The sequence below is a fragment of the Salmo trutta genome, chromosome 8 (assembly GCF_901001165.1).
Source record: "Salmo trutta chromosome 8, fSalTru1.1, whole genome shotgun sequence".
In the NCBI taxonomy this organism is placed as follows: Eukaryota; Metazoa; Chordata; class Actinopteri; order Salmoniformes; family Salmonidae; genus Salmo; species Salmo trutta.
The window spans coordinates 38,873,450-38,893,219 of NC_042964.1; the positions used below are offsets into that span (position 1 = coordinate 38,873,450).

The 19,770-nt window shown below is 46.8% G+C and overlaps 1 protein-coding gene across 26 annotated transcripts in view; it reads left to right on the top strand.

Annotated features, from left to right (window-relative positions):
- Window positions 1–976: 976 nt before the first annotated feature.
- Window positions 977–19,770, top strand: part of celf2 (cugbp, Elav-like family member 2) — a 61,275-nt gene continuing 42,481 nt past the window's right edge. For 18 of the 26 annotated variants that reach the window (XM_029761214.1, XM_029761213.1, XM_029761212.1 and 15 more), the window contains exons 1-2: window positions 982–1,178; window positions 16,354–16,436. In XM_029761214.1, the coding sequence (XP_029617074.1) occupies window positions 1,001–1,178; window positions 16,354–16,436 (261 nt within the window). In that variant the 5' untranslated portion in view covers window positions 982–1,000. Of the gene's footprint in view, window positions 1,179–16,353; window positions 16,437–19,770 lie in introns of all 26 variants that reach the window. The other 8 variants (XM_029761231.1, XM_029761236.1, XM_029761232.1 and 5 more) reach the window with 2 other exon arrangements.

Here is a 19,770-nt window from a genome sequence, read left to right on the forward strand (position 1 = left end):
ATATTAGTCACAAAGAGATCCAGAATTATAGGGGATGGGAGAGGGCACGAGGAACAACTCGACAATCAATCGCCGCAGGTGTCCGCTCACCTAAATACATCACATCAATTCATGTGATAGCCCACCACAAAGGACATCAGGCACAGCCGCTCATAAATATGTGGGGCCAACCTCATAAACGATGTGCAAAATCTGATTTGGACAGTGTGCCAGTCTAAATGTGGCTTACAGGAAGGAGGTGGAGTGTAGTTGTTTGTTTTAACCGTGGGAGATGGGTAATTGAATGTATATATCCACATGGCTTCTCTTTTGGAGGAATGTGTTGTCAAAGTCACCTCTTCTACGTGATGGATTCATCTTCCATCCCGACGCAACGCTGTTTCATCAATAGAATCATTTTGTTCCAAAGTGTCTCGCGAAGTGGCGACGTGACATCTTGACGTCCAATAGTGGATGTATGTTCTCCAAGACGTACTTTCAAGGTGTGGGATGTTTTAAAAATATATATATTTTTGGGGGAGGGGAGCAGACATAAACGGAACATTACAGGCTGCACAGTGAACCCAGCCTTGAACCCAGCCTTGAACCAGCTGCTACCCCACTGGACCTCTCCTTCCCATCTCCCTGAGAATGTCAATACTGTGTACTTTCACATCTACCATGTCATGTCAGATGTACACTGCCGGGTTTTCTAATGATCAATTAGCCTTTTAAAATGATAAACTTGGATTAGCTAACACAACGTGCCATTGGAACACAGGAGTGATGGTTGCTGATAATGGGCCTCTGTACACCTATGTAGCCGTTTCCAGCTACAATAGTCATTTACAACATTAACAATGTCTACACTGTATTTCTGATCAATTTGATGTTATTTAAGTGGACAAAATATGACATTTCTCAGTGACCCAAAACGTTTGAACGGTAGTGTAGCTTCTATGACCTGTTATGTAACCCAGCACCCCCGTCGTCTCTTTTCAGTAACGGCACGGCCGGGAAGATGAACGGCGCGCTGGAGCATTCGGACCAGCCCGACCCAGACGCCATCAAGATGTTCGTGGGCCAGATCCCTCGCTCCTGGTCAGAGAAGGAGCTGAAGGAGCTGTTTGAGCCCTACGGGGCCGTCTATCAGATCAACATCCTCCGAGACCGCAGCCAGAACCCTCCACAGAGCAAAGGTATGGCGGAGAGACAGTCATACACACACAGACCGAACACATACACACACAGACCGAACACACACACACACAGACCGAACACACACACACACAGACCGAACACACACACACACAGACCGAACACACACACACACAGACCGAACACACACACACACACACAGATCAAACACACACACACACACAGACCGAACACACACACAGACCGAACACACACACAGACCGAACACACACACAGACCGAACACACACACACACAGACCGATCACACACAACAGCCAGAACGCTCAGCCGAACAAAGATAAGATGGAGAATCACTCACTCACTCACAGCTTATGCAATCCTACACAATACACAAGCAAGCAATAAACACAAAGGCATACTGTACAGTACACATGTGTAAATTCCATCAATTCCAGCCTGATATTTGTCTGAAACTGTGTCTTTGACACAAAACACAATTAATATATACATGTTCATCTCATCCGCCTTTTCCTGATGAACTTGTCAAGTCAGAGAGAAAACAAAAGAGGCTGCTGAGCCGACAATGAGACAATGCTGCTGCCACATTAGCAGACACACATCAAACACAGAGAGCGAGAGCGAGACAACAGAATGCACTGTGATGACAGGCAGCTTGAGGAGACAGTGGGAGTAGGCGGATGGAAGATGTATGAGAGAGAGAGAGAGAGAGAGAGAGAGAGGATTTTGGTAAGGGCCACTGCAGACACACCTGTTTATGTCATATTTGATTTATCTTCACTAAATAAAGGAATAAAAAGGGAGAATGGAAGAGAAGGAGCAAGCGCTTTCCCTCGCCACCTCGTCCCCACAGCATCTCTCTGTTTTGCTCTCTCTTTTCCCTCCTCATCTCTCTCTCCATCCCTCTCTCTTTCTGAGTCACAAGCTCCCACAAGCCTTGACACAGCAATTCACCAGTCTGCCAAGAGGAGACAGGGACACACCTAAATCAAATCATTCGGCCTAAACTCACTGTCATGTGCTATGTGTTTGTATGCGTGTGTGTCTGAGTGGGTTCATGCTTGTGTGTCTCTCTCGCTCTCCCTCTCCATCTCTCCGCATCTCCTCCTCTGTCTGTGTCCCTGACCTCTGGATGACTTCTCTTCCTCTTTGTTTCTCCGTAGGGGATGAGGCCAATATGTTGCTCTCGTCAGCCTCTCCTCTCTTCCTCCATGGTGTCTTTCTCTGCCGCTAAGCCCTTGATTCGTTCTGATTTTCTCTGGTTGATGAGTCAAAGTGTGGGAGAGTGTCACTCATAGACACTTTACTTTAAGTAGGGAGAACAGCCTCTCATCTCTTCCTTGAGACTGTAAACACTCAACAATCTCTCGCTCTCTCTCTTTGTCTGGCCTGTAAAATGGAGGATTGGATTGAACAGGAAATTGAGTGTTTGATAGAGCTCTGTCTAGGCTTGTATATTCCCAGGCTTTAGGCGCTGTTGTTTTCTCGTCGTTAAGTAAGCACTCTCTAGCGCGACATGGCCTTGTGAGAGCCCTCTCACACGGAGGAGCCGCAATGGCCCCCCTCGGCTCCACAGTTGCACTGGAGCCAATTCTCATTTCATTGGTGTCAAGGAAACTGTGCCCCTTTTCCCTCGGTCTGTTTAGCTTAAATGAATGACCATATTTTCAGAATGGTCTCAGTTAGATGGTTGAGGGAGTGTGCTCCGTCGCCCTTGGCGATCAGAGCCCGGGTCAGCGGCTCTCCCTCTATTACTAGAGTCATTTGGATTTGTGAAGTGGAGTTTATTTTTATTTTTTATTTTTCTCTCTCTCTCCATTCTTCTCTAATCCATTGATGGTATATACACACATTCCTCCTTACACATACTGTTACTGATGCTTCTAGAAAATGTTTTCATACATTTTTCATGTAAAGATGGCACAATGAATACATTTTACACCAGTGAGTTGGTAGACAGTGTTTCCCACCTGAGTGGTCTTGTTGTCTTTAGATGGTTGTTCTGCAGGAAGGGCAGCTGCTAGGTGAGTTGAGCCTGGTCCCAGGCCTGGACTATCTGATGGACGCTGTGTGTGTCTGTGTGAACGCTGGCCAGTGCAGTATGGGCAGTTTAGTTTGGCTGCTGTTGCTTTAATGTGTTAAGAGTCAATAAACAGATGAGTGGAGAGAGCGAGAGAGAATTTGATTTAGCACTGAGAGAGGGGGATGAGAGAGGGAGGAGAGGAGAGAGGGCCAGAGGGGTAAACAAAGACAGTCTTCCTCTCTCTCTCCAACAGTTTGCATCCCAGGTTTGTTTGCGTCTGTTGTCTAGCCGGGTGTGTACAGCACAGTTGTGTGTGTGTGTGTGTGTGTGTGTGTGTTAGGGGACATACTATGTCATTCATCTTAATGATCGCACCTGTCCTCATGGGTACAGAGGCACAGCATGCACACATGCGCGCGCACACACACAAAATGGGTGTAATGTCTTCATTAGCAAGTTGTGTGTATATATATATATATATATACTGCACAATTCTCCAGACATGGTGTCTGAAAGAACGACACCTCATATCAGCAACACACACACACACACACACACACACACACACACACACACACGCTGAAATATAATAATAGCTCACAGTATCTGATTCTCCATCACCACTCTCCATGTACATCTACTCTGGGGTTTCCCACTGTAGTGTCCAGGGGCAACCAGCTCTCCACCGGCACACATTCACCGTTACAATTCTAATTCAACCTCATTCTCCCACAACGCTGAGGCAACGCTGGGCAAACGCTTTGCCTCCCAACACAATTATCTCCTCTAATGGATTCAGTAGAGACCGGGCCGGCCGGAGTCAGAACACTGATTTATTTCATTCTTTCCTAAAGCAGCACAGCCAATTAGATTGCCATAACAAGACATTCGCTTTGTTAGCTGTCTACCCAAGTCCAATTAGTGAGCGACTGCAGGTGGATTTTATAATGGGGGCGGGGGGGTGTATTGGCATGCCTCAGTGGTGAAGCTAGTTGCCTGGATAGGAGAGCAGTGCAGTGCTGGAAGCCTACTCAGAGTGTTCAGGGTTAGCCAGGAGACAGCATTTTGAGGATTTCATTTGGAGCCGTTTTTCCACAGTTAGTTGTGGTGGATTTATAAAGTGTAAAGTGCTGTGTGTCCTAATCTAGTCTGAAGGTACAGTGGACATAAGGAGATATTGCCAGTCAAAGAACCAATCTTCTCAACACAGGCCACTATGGTTGATTGTACCTCCCAACCCCCGTCTCTCACTCTCTTCCCCCTCTATCAATCCACTCCTCTCCTGCTTTATTGAGTATGATCTATTCCTGTCTCTCTCTCTCTCTCACTCACTCACTCACTCACTCACTCACTCACTCACTCACTCACTCACTCACTCACTCACTCACTCACTCACTCACTCACTCACTCACTCACACACACACACACACACACCACACACACACACACACACACACACACACCACACACACACACACACACAGAGAGAGTATAGTGTTCTCCCGTGTAGTCACACTAACCAGAGGGTGGTGCGGTCAGTAATTGCAGCAGCAGAGTTAATTAATGTGGGTCAGAGGCTGAGTGGCGCCCTGGGGTCACGGGGGTTTTTCCTGGGTGCTGGGGCCCGGTGAAGAGTGCTGGGGCCCGGTGAAGAGTGCAGGGACCTGGTGTAGAGTGCCCTCTAACCCCCCTCCCTCACATTCATCTCCTCCATCTAGCTCTGCACAACCAGAATAGTGCTTTTCATTCCTCCGTCTCTTTCTCTCTCTCTCTCTCTCTCTCTCTCTCTTTCTCTCGCTCTCTCTCTCTCCCCCATCTCTATTGCTCTCTCTCCTCTATCTCTTTCTACTCTCTGTTAATAAACCATGCTAACATTCTGTTCCTCGTCTGCTGCACTCAATCTGCAAACTGACGAAATCGTTCTGCTCTTTTCACCCCTCCCTCCCTCCCTCCATGCCAGTCCTCTCTTCTCTTACCCCTCTCCATCCATCCATGCCTTTTCATCCCTGTCTTCTCTGCCTGTCTTCTCTCTCTATCCCTTTTATTTTTCCTCTACCCATCTCTCTCTACCCCCCCTACCCAACTCTCTCTACCCACCTCTCTCTACCCAACTCTCTCTACCCACCTCTCTCTACCCCCCTACCCAACTCTCTCTACCCACCTCTCTCTACCCAACTCTCTCTACCCAACTCTCTCTACTCACCTCTCTCTACCCCCCTACCCAACTCTCTCTACCCAACTCTCTCTACCCACCTCTCTCTACCCCCCTACCCAACTCTCTCTACCCACCTCTCTCTACCCAACTCTCTCTACCCAACTCTCTCTACCCACCTCTCTCTACCCCCCTACCCAACTCTCTCTACCCACCTCTCTCTACCCATCTCTCTCTACCCACCTCTCTCTACCCCACCTCTCTACCCCCCCCTACCCAACTCTCTCTACCCCCCCCCTACCCAACTCTCTCTACCCCCCTCTCTCTACCCAACTCTCTCTACCCACCTCTCTCTACCCCCCCTCTCTCTACCCCCCACCTCTCTACCCCCCACCTCTCTACCCCCCATCTCTCTACCCCCCACCTCTCTACCCCCCCACCTCTCTACCCCCCATCTCTCTACCCCCCACCTCTCTACCCCCCCTCTCTCTACCACCTCTCTCTCTACCCCCCCCTCTCTACCCCCCCTCTCTCTACCCACCTCTCTCTCTACCCCCCCTCTCTACCCCCCTCTCTCTACCCCCCTCTCTCTACCACCTCTCTCTCTACCCCCCACCTCTCTACCCCCCTCTCTCTAACCCCCCCCTCTCTACCCCCCCCTCTCTATCCCCCCCTCTCTATCCCCCCCTCTCTATCCCCCCTCTCTACCCCCCCCTCTCTCTACCCCCCCCTCTCTACCCCCCCTCTCTCTACCCCCCCCTCTCTAACCCCTCTCTCTACCCCCCCTCTCTACCCCTCTCTCTACCCCCCCACCTCTCTACCCCCCCCACCTCTCTACCCCCCCACTCTCTCTACCCCCACTCTCTCTACCCCCACTCTCTCTACCCCCACTCTCTCTACCCCCACTCTCTACCCCACCTCTACCCCCCCTCCCTCTACCCCCACTCCCTCTACCCCCACTCTCTCTAACCCCACTCCCTCTACCCCCACTCTCTCTACCCCCACTCCCTCTACCCCATCTCTCTCTACCCCACTCCTCTCTACCCCATCTCTCTCTACCCCCTCTCTCTGTCTACCCCCACTCTCTCTACCCCCACTCTCTCTACCCCCACTCTCTCTACCCCCACTCTCTCTACCCCCACTCCTCTCTACCCCCACTCTCTCTACCCCCACTCCCTCTACCCCCACTCTCTCTACCCCCACTCCCTCTACCCCCACTCCTCTACCCCCACTCCTCTACCCCATCTCTCTCTACCCCCACTCCCTCTACCCCCACTCCCTCTACCCCATCTCTCTCTACCCCATCTCTCTCTGTCTACTATGATGGTGTGGACCTGTGGTTGTGGATGTTGTTATTGACAGTGTGAGAAGGGCACAGTTTTTTTGTGCAGTCAAAAGGCTCCTTCAGTAGATATAAAGCATTTATGAACACAGTCTCTCTCCTAATCTCTATTCCTCTCACAGGCTGCTCTCTACTCCCCCCTCCCCTCTCTCTGCATTTTGTGTGTGTGTGTGTGTGTGTGTGTGTGTGTGTATATTTCTTTCTCCTCTGTGTGTTTTGTGCATGCCTGCATGTGTGTGTCTCTCTAGTGGTGCAGTGTGTGTGGTGTCTTTTATGCCTTGTTGGCCTTCATATAAATGTTGAGAGAGAGGGAGGCTATTCACAGTACACTCAGTGAACTCACATATTGAGTGTCTCGGTCTTGTCTCTGTGTCGGATACATTTATACTCGGTCTTGTCTCTGTGTCGGATACATTTATACTCGGTCTTGTCTCTGTGTCGGATACATTTATACTCGGTCTTGAATCTGTCTCGGACAGTGAGGACTCGTCATTTTTTCCCCGAGACCAGCAGAGTAAAAAAGGCATAATTATCAGCTTCCATTCAGTCAGCAGGTAAAACCATTTCTCCAGGCCAAATATATACAGTCCTTTCTGGAAGCATTAATACAGTCTCATAGCAGCCTTTATATCTATTATAGACATGTTTCTGCAGTGGTGAACCTATAGGTCTTCAGTGTGACAGGTTAGTACAGTGGTGAACCTATAGGCCTTCAGTGTGACAGGTTAGTACAGTGGTGAACCTATAGGTCTTCAGTGTGACAGGTTAGTACAGTGGTGAACCTATAGGCCTTCAGTGTGACAGGTTAGTACAGTGGTGAACCTATAGGTCTTCAGTGGTGAACCTATAGGTCTTCAGTGTGTGACAGGTTAGTACAGTGGTGAACCTATAGGTCTTCAGTGTGACAGGTTAGTACAGTGGTGAACCTATAGGTCTTCAGTGTGTGACAGGTTAGTACAGTGGTGAACCTATAGGTGTGACAGGTTAGTACAGTGGTGAACCTATAGGTCTTCAGTGTGACAGGTTAGTACAGTGGTGAACCTATAGGTCTTCAGTGTGTGACAGGTTAGTATAGTGGTGAACCTATAGGTCTTCAGTGTGACAGGTTAGTACAGTGGTGAACCTATAGGTCTTCAGTGTGACAGGTTAGTACAGTGGTGAACCTATAGGTCTTCAGTGTGACAGGTTAGTACAGTGGTGAATCTATAGGTCTTCAGTGTGACAGGTTAGTACAGTGGTGAACCTATATGTCTTCAGTGTGACAGGTTAGTACAGTGGTGAACCTATAGGTCTTCAGTGTGTGACAGGTTAGTACAGTGATGAACCTATAGGTCTTCAGTGTGTGACAGGTTAGTACAGTGGTGAACCTATAGGTCTTCAGTGTGACAGGTTAGTACAGTGGTGAACCTATAGGTCTTCAGTGTGACAGGTTAGTACAGTGGTGAACCTATAGGTCTTCAGTGTGTGACAGGTTAGTACAGTGGTGAACCTATAGGTCTTCGGTGTGACAGGTTAGTACAGTGGTGAACCTATAGGTCTTCAGTGTGTGACAGGTTAGTACAGTGGTGAACCTATAGGTCTTCAGTGTGTGACAGGTTAGTACAGTGGTGAACCTAAAGGTCTTCAGTGGTGAACCTATAGGTCTTCAGTGTGTGACAGGTTTGTACAGTGGTGAACCTATAGGTCTTCAGTGTGACAGGTTAGTACAGTGGTGAACCTATAGGTCTTCAGTGGTGAACCTATAGGTCTTCAGTGTGTGACAGGTTAGTACAGTGGTGAACCTATAGGTCTTCAGTGTGACAGGTTAGTACAGTGGTGAACCTATAGGCCTTCAGTGTGTGACAGGTTAGTACAGTGGTGAACCTATAGGTCTTCAGTGTGTGACAGGTTAGTACAGTGGTGAACCTATAGGTCTTCGGTGTGACAGGTTAGTACAGTGGTGAACCTATAGGTGTGACAGGTTAGTACAGTGGTGAACCTATAGGTCTTCAGTGTGTGACAGGTTAGTACAGTGGTGAACCTATAGGCCTTCAGTGTGTGACAGGTTAGTACAGTGGTGAACCTAAAGGTCTTCAGTGTGACAGGTTAGTACAGTGGTGAACCTATAGGTCTTCAGTGGTGAACCTATAGGTCTTCAGTGTGTGACAGGTTAGTACAGTGGTGAACCTATAGGTCTTCAGTGTGACAGGTTAGTACAGTGGTGAACCTATAGGTCTTCAGTGTGTGACAGGTTAGTACAGTGGTGAACCTAAAGGTCTTCAGTGTGACAGGTTAGTACAGTGGTGAACCTATAGGTCTTCAGTGGTGAACCTATAGGTCTTCAGTGTGTGACAGGTTAGTACAGTGGTGAACCTATAGGTCTTCAGTGTGACAGGTTAGTACAGTGGTGAACCTATAGGTCTTCAGTGGTGAACCTATAGGTCTTCAGTGTGTGACAGGTTAGTACAGTGGTGAACCTATAGGTCTTCAGTGTGTGACAGGTTAGTACAGTGGTGAACCTATAGGTCTTCAGTGTGTGACAGGTTTGTACAGTGGTGAACCTATAGGCCTTCAGTGTGTGACAGGTTAGTACAGTGGTGAAGCTATAGGTCTTCAGTGTGACAGGTTAGTACAGTGGTGAACCTATATGTCTTCAGTGGTGAACCTATAGGTCTTCAGTGTGTGACAGGTTAGTACAGTGGTGAACCTATAGGTCTTCAGTGTGACAGGTAGGTACAGTGGTGAACCTATAGGCCTTCAGTGTGTGACAGGTTAGTACAGTGGTGAACCTATAGGCCTTCAGTGTGTGACAGGTTAGTACAGTGGTGAACCTATAGGTCTTCAGTGTGTGACAGGTTAGTACAGTGGTGAACCTATAGGTCTTCAGTGTGACAGGTTAGTACAGTGGTGAACCTATATGTCTTCAGTGGTGAACCTATAGGCCTTCAGTGTGTGACAGGTTAGTACAGTGGTGAACCTATAGGTCTTCAGTGTGACAGGTTAATACAGTGGTGAACCTATAGGTCTTCAGTGTGTGACAGGTTAATACAGTGGTGAACCTATAGGTCTTCAGTGTGTGACAGGTTAGTACAGTGGTGAACCTATAGGCCTTCAGTGTGACAGGTTAGTACAGTGGTGAACCTATAGGTCTTCAGTGTGACAGGTTAGTACAGTGTTGAACCTATAGGTCTTCAGTGTGTGACAGGTTAGTACAGTGGTGAACCTATAGGTCTTCAGTGTGACAGGTTAGTACAGTGGTGAACCTATAGGTCTTCAGTGTGACAGGTTAGTACAGTGTTGAACCTATAGGTCTTCAGTGTGTGACAGGTTAGTACAGTGGTGAACCTATAGGTCTTCAGTGTGTGACAGGTTAGTACAGTGGTGAACCTATAGGTCTTCAGTGTGACAGGTTAGTACAGTGGTGAACCTATATGTCTTCAGTGGTGAACCTATAGGCCTTCAGTGTGTGACAGGTTAGTACAGTGGTGAACCTATAGGTCTTCAGTGTGACAGGTTAGTACAGTGGTGAACCTATAGGTCTTCAGTGTGTGACAGGTTAGTACAGTGGTGAACCTATAGGTCTTCAGTGTGTGACAGGTTAGTACAGTGGTGAACCTATAGGCCTTCAGTGTGTGACAGGTTAGTACAGTGGTGAACCTATAGGTCTTCAGTGTGTGACAGGTTAGTACAGTGGTGAACCTATAGGCCTTCAGTGTGTGACAGGTTAGTACAGTGGTGAACCTATAGGTCTTCAGTGTGTGACAGGTTAGTACAGTGGTGAACCTATAGGTCTTCAGTGTGTGACAGGTTAGTACAGTGGTGAACCTATAGGTCTTCAGTGTGACAGGTTAGTACAGTGGTGAACCTATAGGTCTTCAGTGTGTGACAGGTTAGTACAGTGGTGAAGCTATAGGTCTTCAGTGTGTGACAGGTTAGTACAGTGGTGAACCTATATGTCTTCAGTGGTGAACCTATAGGTCTTCAGTGTGACAGGTTAGTACAGTGGTGAACCTATAGGTCTTCAGTGTGACAGGTTAGTACAGTGGTGAACCTATAGGTCTTCAGTGTGTGACAGGTTAGTACAGTGGTGAACCTATAGGTCTTCAGTGTGTGACAGGTTAGTACAGTGGTGAACCTATAGGTCTTCAGTGTGTGACAGGTTGGTGATTCTGAAAGGACAGCAATCGTAATACCAGTACACTCATGTAGGAGAGGGCACTTTTTGTAAAACACAAAGGGCCAGTGGTGTAGTGGAGGCTGTACACAGGTATAAGCCGTACACTCACTTTTTTTCTATGGACATTGCGTATCCTCACTTCTTAATCCCTACTGATGCGTATCAAAGTAGTGTAGTGGAGGTATACGACTTATCAATTTTACAGTACAATAGAGACATCATGCATAAAGTTGACTTGTGTGCCGTGCACATAGCCTAGTTTCAGCGGAATATCATGTGCAGGCAGGACGTGTGCAGTTCTCAACGTGTTTTGGCATGGAGCAGCTCACAGAAGAATGACATTGGTAGCGGGTAGGGTAGGAAAGACATTTCAATTTATGATATCTACCAGTATATGGTAACTAAGGCAACAATGGGTATGCAAACCAGGTATTTAAAAAGTTATGTCCGAAGTGTTGGTTAGTAGGCTATTTGTGATGCACAATTGTCAATGTGCTTTTTGCATCAGCGGCGTAGACATGGATGGGCCTGGGTGGACAGAGGCCCACCCACTGGGGAGCCAGGCCCTGACAGGCCCACCCAATCAGATTGATGTGGTTTAAACATTGTTGTGGACTTAACCCATCACATTTTTGTATTTTTTGTATTTACATATACATTTTTTTGGAGAGTGAAAAATCTGAGAGTAAAACTCTGTATAATCTCTAGGAAAACAGGGGTCCTTTGCTGGGCAGGCCGTTTGAGAACTTTTTGGCAAAATGTTAGTATACCCACTTCTCCAGAAACCACTACACCACTGCATAGGGTCGATGGAAAGACAGCAGTCACACACAGCATGATGTTAAAGGAGAAGCAGTCCATAAACCAGAAGGTCCCATTCATAAGAAGACAAAAACAAAACATGAAGCATTTCCCAATTGACTTACTTCCCATTGCAAAAACACATTTCACGTTTAGCACACAAAGTAACCGGTGACCTAAAGTTTAAAGTAGAACTGACAAAGTTGTAACTACTTTGCAGATATGAAACAAACAGAAAATCATAATATCAGTCAAAAATATCAAATTCCCAGTTTATGCTACAAACCCAACTTTATAAGAGGTTTTAAAAACAGGTTCTATTTGACTCAACGTTTCATGCTGAAGTCTAAGGCATTGTTGGCAGAATAGATGGATGCAGTTCAATGCATGATTAATATAATTCACCAATACACAGCTGGCCTGCTACATTGTTTGCTGCCTCCATTCGGGATTTCAGTTTCAATGACTCGATATTCTGGACAAAAACGGACGAATGTAACGAAGGATGGGAATGTCAATACAATAAAACTAGCATGGGCAATGATCACAAGTCAGTCATAACGTGGCTAATAGGCTAGAGGATCTATTTATGTACTGTAGCAAGCTAAAAACACGGAGCCTAACGTTAGCTGGATAGATAGCTAGTTAGCTGCTAGGAGGATGTCATGTCATGCCATTGGAGGAGTGGGTGAGTGACTGACTTTTTCCCCTCACATCGTTTTTCGGTGGCTATACACAGCTACAGTTGCAGGTGTCATTTGGTTAGCTAGCAAGAACTTGAACAACTGTTATCCAATTAGAATATCTCTTGCTTTCGCCAATTCACTTTGGCTAACTGGGCTCCCAAGTGGCGCAGTGGTCTAAGACCCTGCATCTCAGTGCTACAGGAGTCACTACAGACAATCTGGTTTGAATCCAGACTGTATCACCACCAGCCATGATTGGGAGTCCCATAGGGCGGCGCACAATTGGCCCAGCGTCGTCCAAGTTTGGCCGGTGTAGGCCGTCATTGTAAATAATAATTTGTTCTTAACTGTCTTGCCTAGTTAAATGAAGGTTAAATAAAAATATATATATACTCCAATTTCAGAGCACTCTCGTCTGAGTGTGCCAGAGCGCAGAACAACTGATGAATTTACGAATGCGCAACACCTCCCGAATATGACCGCGTAAGTAAAAGTTGAAAAAAAGTCATAGCTAGTCAAGGTGAGTAAAATGGTCAGATTGAGTTGTTCTCTCATTTAGCCAGTTAGCTTGGGTGCTTGGTTGGGACAAGCATGCATTGGCAGGCAAGCTACAGAAGGACGTGGTGGCTACAATTCCCCATTGTTTATCAGTGCAATTTTGTTTGCCAACTAGCTGAAAAAGCTTGAGAGGGCTAATCTAATGTTCCTTCATTAGATTTGAGCTTATCTTGCTCTGGCTAGCATTAGTTGTTGATCAGTTGTTGATCTTGTTGATGTGCATAACTGAGGGTGAGAGAGCCTACCTTTTCATAGTTGTTTGCTCAATAGGACCGTAAAGTTCCCAAATGTAACAGGACTCCCGTAGTATTTACATATTTGCAGAAATCCATTCAGGTGTATTTTGTGGCATTTGGCGAATGCGTTCTAATGATCTAAAGTCGTGCTGTTGCAACTGCCTGTAAACACACACAGTCCAGTTCAAAATGAATGATGGCAGGTCTGTGTGACAAATGGCTTGTTTGTATAAAGGCCTACTGCAGCTCTGATTGGCTATAGCACACCGGTCTGTGTAGACTCCGGTCCTGGACAAGACAGATGTTTTTATTTGGTTTTATTTACTGCAGTGTCTTTTAATTGCCACGGCCGCTTTCCCACTCTATATTACTATAGACTTTTCACAAATGCCTTACTATACGTAATAACCAAACATTCTAAGAATCTATGAAAATGTGAAAATGACCATATCTAAGTGGTCACTTGTCAGAAAATGTTTACAAAATGTGTCATATTCTTCCTGGGGGTGTAAATGTTATTTTGCTAAAATGCTGTCAGTTCCACTATAAATGCAACAATGTTTCACACGTACAAGTTATTTTCAAAGAGATAGCTAACAACAGCCAAAGCGCGCTGCAATAAAAAAACACAGTTCCCCTCAGCAGATGGGGATCATTATTCTTGAAAAGAGAGAAGCTAACACATTAGCAACAACATCCTCTTTGTAAACACTTGCTGGCCTCCAAGTAGGCAGAAGTTTTTGTAAAAACGGTCCCACCCAATACAGTTGAATGGCATATGCCTTTATCTATCTTCTGATGGCCTAGCTGGTGGCTGACTTAGCTAGCTAGATTAATCTCCCCAGAGACCAGCAAAGAAAAATTGTAATTGGTGTTAATGCTCAGTGTTAACCCTTATCGACAAAAACTTTTTAAATCAGAACAGCATTATTATTATACTCATTATTTTATAAACTCTTAGCCCTTGTCTGAAGGCTTAGAAGGCTCATTGTTCCCCACTGTGTTTGGATTAGTAATATTTGTAAAGTGTCTCTATTTTCCTCAACATGCATTTCTTCACTATTCTGAATGTCTAAAGAATCCACATGTTGTTCTGAAATTTGAACCCAGAAATACTGGACATTTTGAACTCTTATTATGGTGCTGATTTGACTAAATTGTAATCATGGTCTTTAATTTCACTTGCATTTTTCTGGTCTCGGTCTTGACTCTGTCTCGGACCCCTAGTCACCCTCCCATTCTCAGTCTTGAATCGGTCTCGCCCCTCCTCCGGTCTTGGTCTTGAATCGGTCTCGCCACTCCTCCAGTCTTGGTCTTGAATCGGTCTCGCCCCTCCTCCGGTCTTGGTCTTGAATCGGTCTCGCCCCTCCTCCGGTCTTGGTCTTGAATCGGTCTCGCCCCTCCTCCGGTCTTGGTCTTGAATCGGTCTCGCCCCTCCTCCGGTCTTGGTCTTGAATCGGTCTCGCCCCTCCTCCGGTCTTGGTCTTGAATCGGTCTCGCCCCTCCTCCGGTCTTGGTCTTGAATCGGTCTCGCCCCTCCTCCGGTCTTGGTCTTGAATCGGTCTCGCCCCTCCTCCGGTCTTGGTCTTGAATCGGTCTCGCCCCTCCTCCGGTCTTGGTCTTGAATCGGTCTCGCCCCTCCTCCGGTCTTGGTCTTGAATCGGTCTTGCTTTAGGTGGTCTCGAACACAGCATTGAGTACACTACTGCTAGTTTTGTGCATGAGCCCAATTCTGATCTTTTTTTTTCACTAATTGTTCTTTTGACTAATCACATACGCTTCGAAAAATACCTCATGTTAAAAAATATCTGATGTGAAGAGACCTGATGTGATTGGTCAAAAGACCAATTAGTGAAAAAATGGGTCTGCTTGTCTAAACGCAGCCTTAGTGTGTGAGAACTATGCTCTGCTCTTTGATCCTCTTCCTGACAGCACACCAACAGGGACAGCCAACCACACGCCGCATCGCTAGCCCTCACAGGCCCTATGCTATGAGAATGACAATACACACCACTACTGCTACATTTACCATCCCATACACAGGCCCTACGCTATGAGAATGACAATACACACCACTACTGCTACATTTACCATCCCATACACAGGCCCTACGCTATGGGGATCACAATAGGCCTCTGCTAGGCTAAGACACTAATGCTAGGCTAAGCAACGCTGATACAACACAAATGGTAGGGAATCCCAATACACACCACTAACACGCTAACCCCCCCATACCTATAATAACACTATAAGAGCTAAATAAGCTGTGTGCTTTGGGAACCACAATACACATATATTGCCAGACTCTGGGCTAACCCTTCCATACAGCCTCTACGCTATGGGAATGACAACAGTGCTAATACGAAGCTCAAAGCTGTCCATACACAGGCCCCACACCATGGGCATCACAGCACACAGCTAATGCTAGGCTAACACCTCCCATTCACAGGCTATACGCTATGGGAATTGTAATACTGACTACTACTGTTACACTAAGCTCAAACCTGCCCATACACAAGCCCTACTCTATGGAAATCCCAGTGCACTCCCTTCATGCTAGGCCAAGACTTTAACCATCCCAAACACAGGCAACACCATATGAAAACGCTGGTCATTTTAAAGCCACCTTTTGCAATCATCAACCCCTCTGCAAAGCAAGCTCCAATGCATACTACCAATTCCTCTCAGGGGGTCTAGGGTTAATAATACATTGTAGCTGTGCAACATAACGGAAGTGAGATGGATGGACAGTAGGACTAGTCATTCACGCACGTCTCAGACAATGAGGAGTTGAAAACTGTAAATGTGTGTGAAGCAGTGATCCTACATGACTCAGCAGTTCATCTGCTCCTTATACTGCTGAATGTGGCTTAATGGTCTACAGCTGGACTGTCTGCTACCTACACTGGAGATGACTATTTCATCTACAGCATAATGACTAGACCTTTCCTTCTCTCTCTCTCTCTCTCTCTCTGTCTCTCTGACTGGCTCCTGTTTCTCCATCTCTCTCCCCTTCTCTCTCTTTGATGTGTCTCTGTCATTCTGAAGTACTGTTACTCAAGTCATTAATACTGAATTGTTTTAAAATCGTGAATGTTTTCTTCATTTAAATGCTAAGCTGGTTTCTCCTTGAGCCTACTTTTGACGGATGACGTAAAACTGTAGGAATAAATTAAGAACACTTTTTTGGTTACTTATCATGTTCATCTCTCTTCCTCTCTCCCCCCCCCTCTCTTCTCCCAGGGTGCTGTTTTGTCACGTTTTACACACGGAAAGCTGCCCTCGAAGCCCAGAACGCACTGCATAACATAAAGACCTTAACCGGGGTGAGTGTGTGTTCACGGCCCATGCTGCCCTGCTGTCACGCATTGTCAGTGATTACCAGGGGACATCTCCCATTGCTGTCGTGTGTGTGTGTGTGTGTGTGTGTGTGTGTGTGTGTGTGTGTGTGTGTGTGTGTGTGTGTGTGTGTGTGTGTGTGTGTGTGTGTGTGTGTGTGTGTGTGTGTGTGTGTGTGTGTGTGTGTGTGTGTGCTGTAGGGGCCTTTCCTCTACCAGACTCCTGCTGCTGTCCTCTGTCCCTGTGTGTATATTAAACACAGTGGAGTGATAGAAGAGCAATAGGATTTGGTCTCGGCTCCCCTCCCAGGTTCTGGAAGTCTAACTGCTCCTCTGGGTTTAACAGGCTGCTGGGCCACGGTTACTCCTGCTTGGGGTGTTGGCAGGCTGCAGCCTTGGCTGTTCTGAGGCTCTGGAAGCATATTGATTAGAGGGAAGGGAAGTCTGTACACTGTATTTCCTCTGTTGGTTAGTGGATGGACCTATTGGGTTAGAGAGGGTGGATATGAGGGTGGATATGAGGGTGGATATGAGGGTGGATATGAGGGTGGATAGGAGGGTGGATAGGAGGGTGGATATGAGGGTGGATATGAGGGCGGAGGGTGGATATGAGGGTGGATATGAGGGTGGATATGAGGGCGGAGGGTGGATATGAGACGTCACATGCTCTAAACATTTTAGGATTAGGGGAACGTGAACTTACCGCCCTCCTTCATTTCCTCTGTCCCTCTGCCAACTCCTCCTCCCTCTGTCCCCCCTTTCCCCGGGCAGGTAACACTAAAACCAACACACACAGGGCTGAATCAATTGCACCATAATCAAATCCATTTGAGCGGTTTTGGGAGGTCATGATTAACTCATTTAAAATGGCCTCCTCTGAGATCTCAAGGCAATGCAGCACTGTGGATATGTTTAAATTTGACTTTAATAAAGTACTGACTGACCTTCCTCTGGGAGAGAGGGAGAGCTGGAGGGATGTAGTGGGAGAGAGAGAGAGAGAGTCCATAAATGCTTTATCGTTGAGTGGAGGTAGAGAGGTGGACAGAGAGAGCAATGGACAGAGAGGTGAGCTAAGGAGAGGACAGAGTGATGAGAGAGGGAGAGCACAGTTCGCTTTAGGGCAAGGCAATAAATGAGTTCAGCTAAAAAGCAATCTGTGCTTGTTAGCTTTCTGTCTCTCCCTCTCTTGTAAAAGGCAGTAGAACAATGTTTATATTGGCTCTCTGTCTCTCCCTCGTTCATTCTTGCGCTCTAAACTGTAGGCCCTGACAGGGTGAGATCCAATCACAGCAGTTGGACGGCGGCCATATTGGACGAGAGCGGCTGGCAGAGCTGAACAGCAGCCATATTGATTTAGGGCACACACAGGAACAGTTGAATGGCTGCCATGTTTGAGTACTGCGTTGAGTGTGAACAGTCTGGAGAGAATGTGGTAGCGAGTGTAAACGTGGATGTTCTGTACAGCCCTGCATAGTACTCCTATACTCCCCCCATCTCCAACACGGAATTCAGAAAAACAAAGGCCTAGACTGCCAGCCACATATTGGAGTGACACACTTTAAAAAAGCAGCCTCTCTCCTCTGCCAACTCCCTGCCTGTCCATCCCCCCCTTTCTCTAAGCCTCCAGCTTTGGCAGCAGACTGCAAGTGCTGGGTGGAGACCTGTGTGTGTGTGTGTGTGTGTGTGTGTGTGTGTGTGTGTGTGTGTGTGTGTGTGTGTGTGTGTGTGTGCGCGCGTGTGTGCGTGTGTGTGTGTGTGTGTGTGTGTTTCCGTGCATGTGTCTTGTGCTTGTGCTATGATGTGTTAATGGAGATCTTAATGAAACCTGCACAGGTCAGAACAGGGACTGGACGTATGCCTAATTGATTCCCACACACTCTGGCACAGATACACACACACACACAAATACTGTACCTCCTCCCCTCCCCAAATCTGCCAAGTAGCTTTAGATGAGTGAAAGGAGGGGGGGACTCTGTTTTAGAGGAACAAAAACTTAAAGTAAGAGTTTTCTTTCTAATGAACAGCTAATGAAGCTCTGGGGACTGTGGGTGGGGGGTTGGAGAAATGAGGGTGGAGATGGCTGGTCGGGGCACGTAGCTAGGGGGGGGGCCCGCTTCTCTCAGATCCTCTAATGTCACCACTGAGCTGTGCTTTCAACTGACCCAAAACATCTATCTACTGAAAACATGCCCTCAGCTCCTTCTGCAGATATTTAACAACATAATACACTCCCCTGCTGCACAGCCATCTGCAGTCTGGACCTCCACACACACACACACACACACACACACACAAGTAGTCACACTGCACGCACAGCACTACCACATACATACACTACCGTTCAAAAGTTTGGGGTCACTTGGAAATGTCTTTTGAAACTTGTCAGTCTATTCTTGTTCTGAGAAATGAAGGCTATTCCATGTGAGAAATTGTCAAGAAACTGAATATCTCGCACAACGCCATGCACTACTCCCTTCACAGAACAGTGCAAACTGGCTCTAACCAGAATATAAAGAGGAGTCGGAGGCCCTGATGCACAACTGAGCAAGAGGACAAGTACATTAGAATGTCTAGTTTGAGAAACAGGCGGCTCACAAGTCATCGACTGGCAGCTTCATTAAATAGTACCCGCAAAACACCAGTCTCAACGTCAACAGTGAAGACACGACTCCGGGATGCTGGCCTTCTAGGCAGAGTTGCAAAGAAAAAGCCATATCTCAGACTGGCCAATAAAAAGAAAAGATTAAGATGGGAAAAAGAACACAGACACTGGACAGAGGAACTCTGCCTAGAAGGCCAGCATCCTGGAGTCACCTCTTCACTGTTGACGTTGAGACTGGTGTATTTGTTATAAAAGTATTTTTAAATACACAGCCCAAAACACTTTTATTTGAATCGACCAAATTGTATTTGAAAGTATTTTCAAATACTTATTTTAAATACTACTTACAAATACCTGGGTTTAATGCATATTTGAGTTTTTGAAATGAAATACCTGAAATAGTATTGGAAAACAGGTCTGACACAAACACAAATACAAATGTGAGTTAAAGCCTGTCGGCCCGTCCGCCAGACAAGGTTGTCTGAGATTTTCCACTAAATTGAACTGTTTCATCAGCGGCTGACAGATGTCTAAATGGCTGGTGTCTCCCCACGCCAGCGCCCACAGCACGGTACACACACACACACACACAGTCTGTGTGGCTGGAGGGGAAGAGAGGGGGGGAGGGAGAGAGAAGGATGTGTGAGAGCTAATCTAGGACACGTCCTTTCTAGTGCCCTCCAGCAGCTCTCTCTCTCTGTCCATTTCTCCATCTCTCTC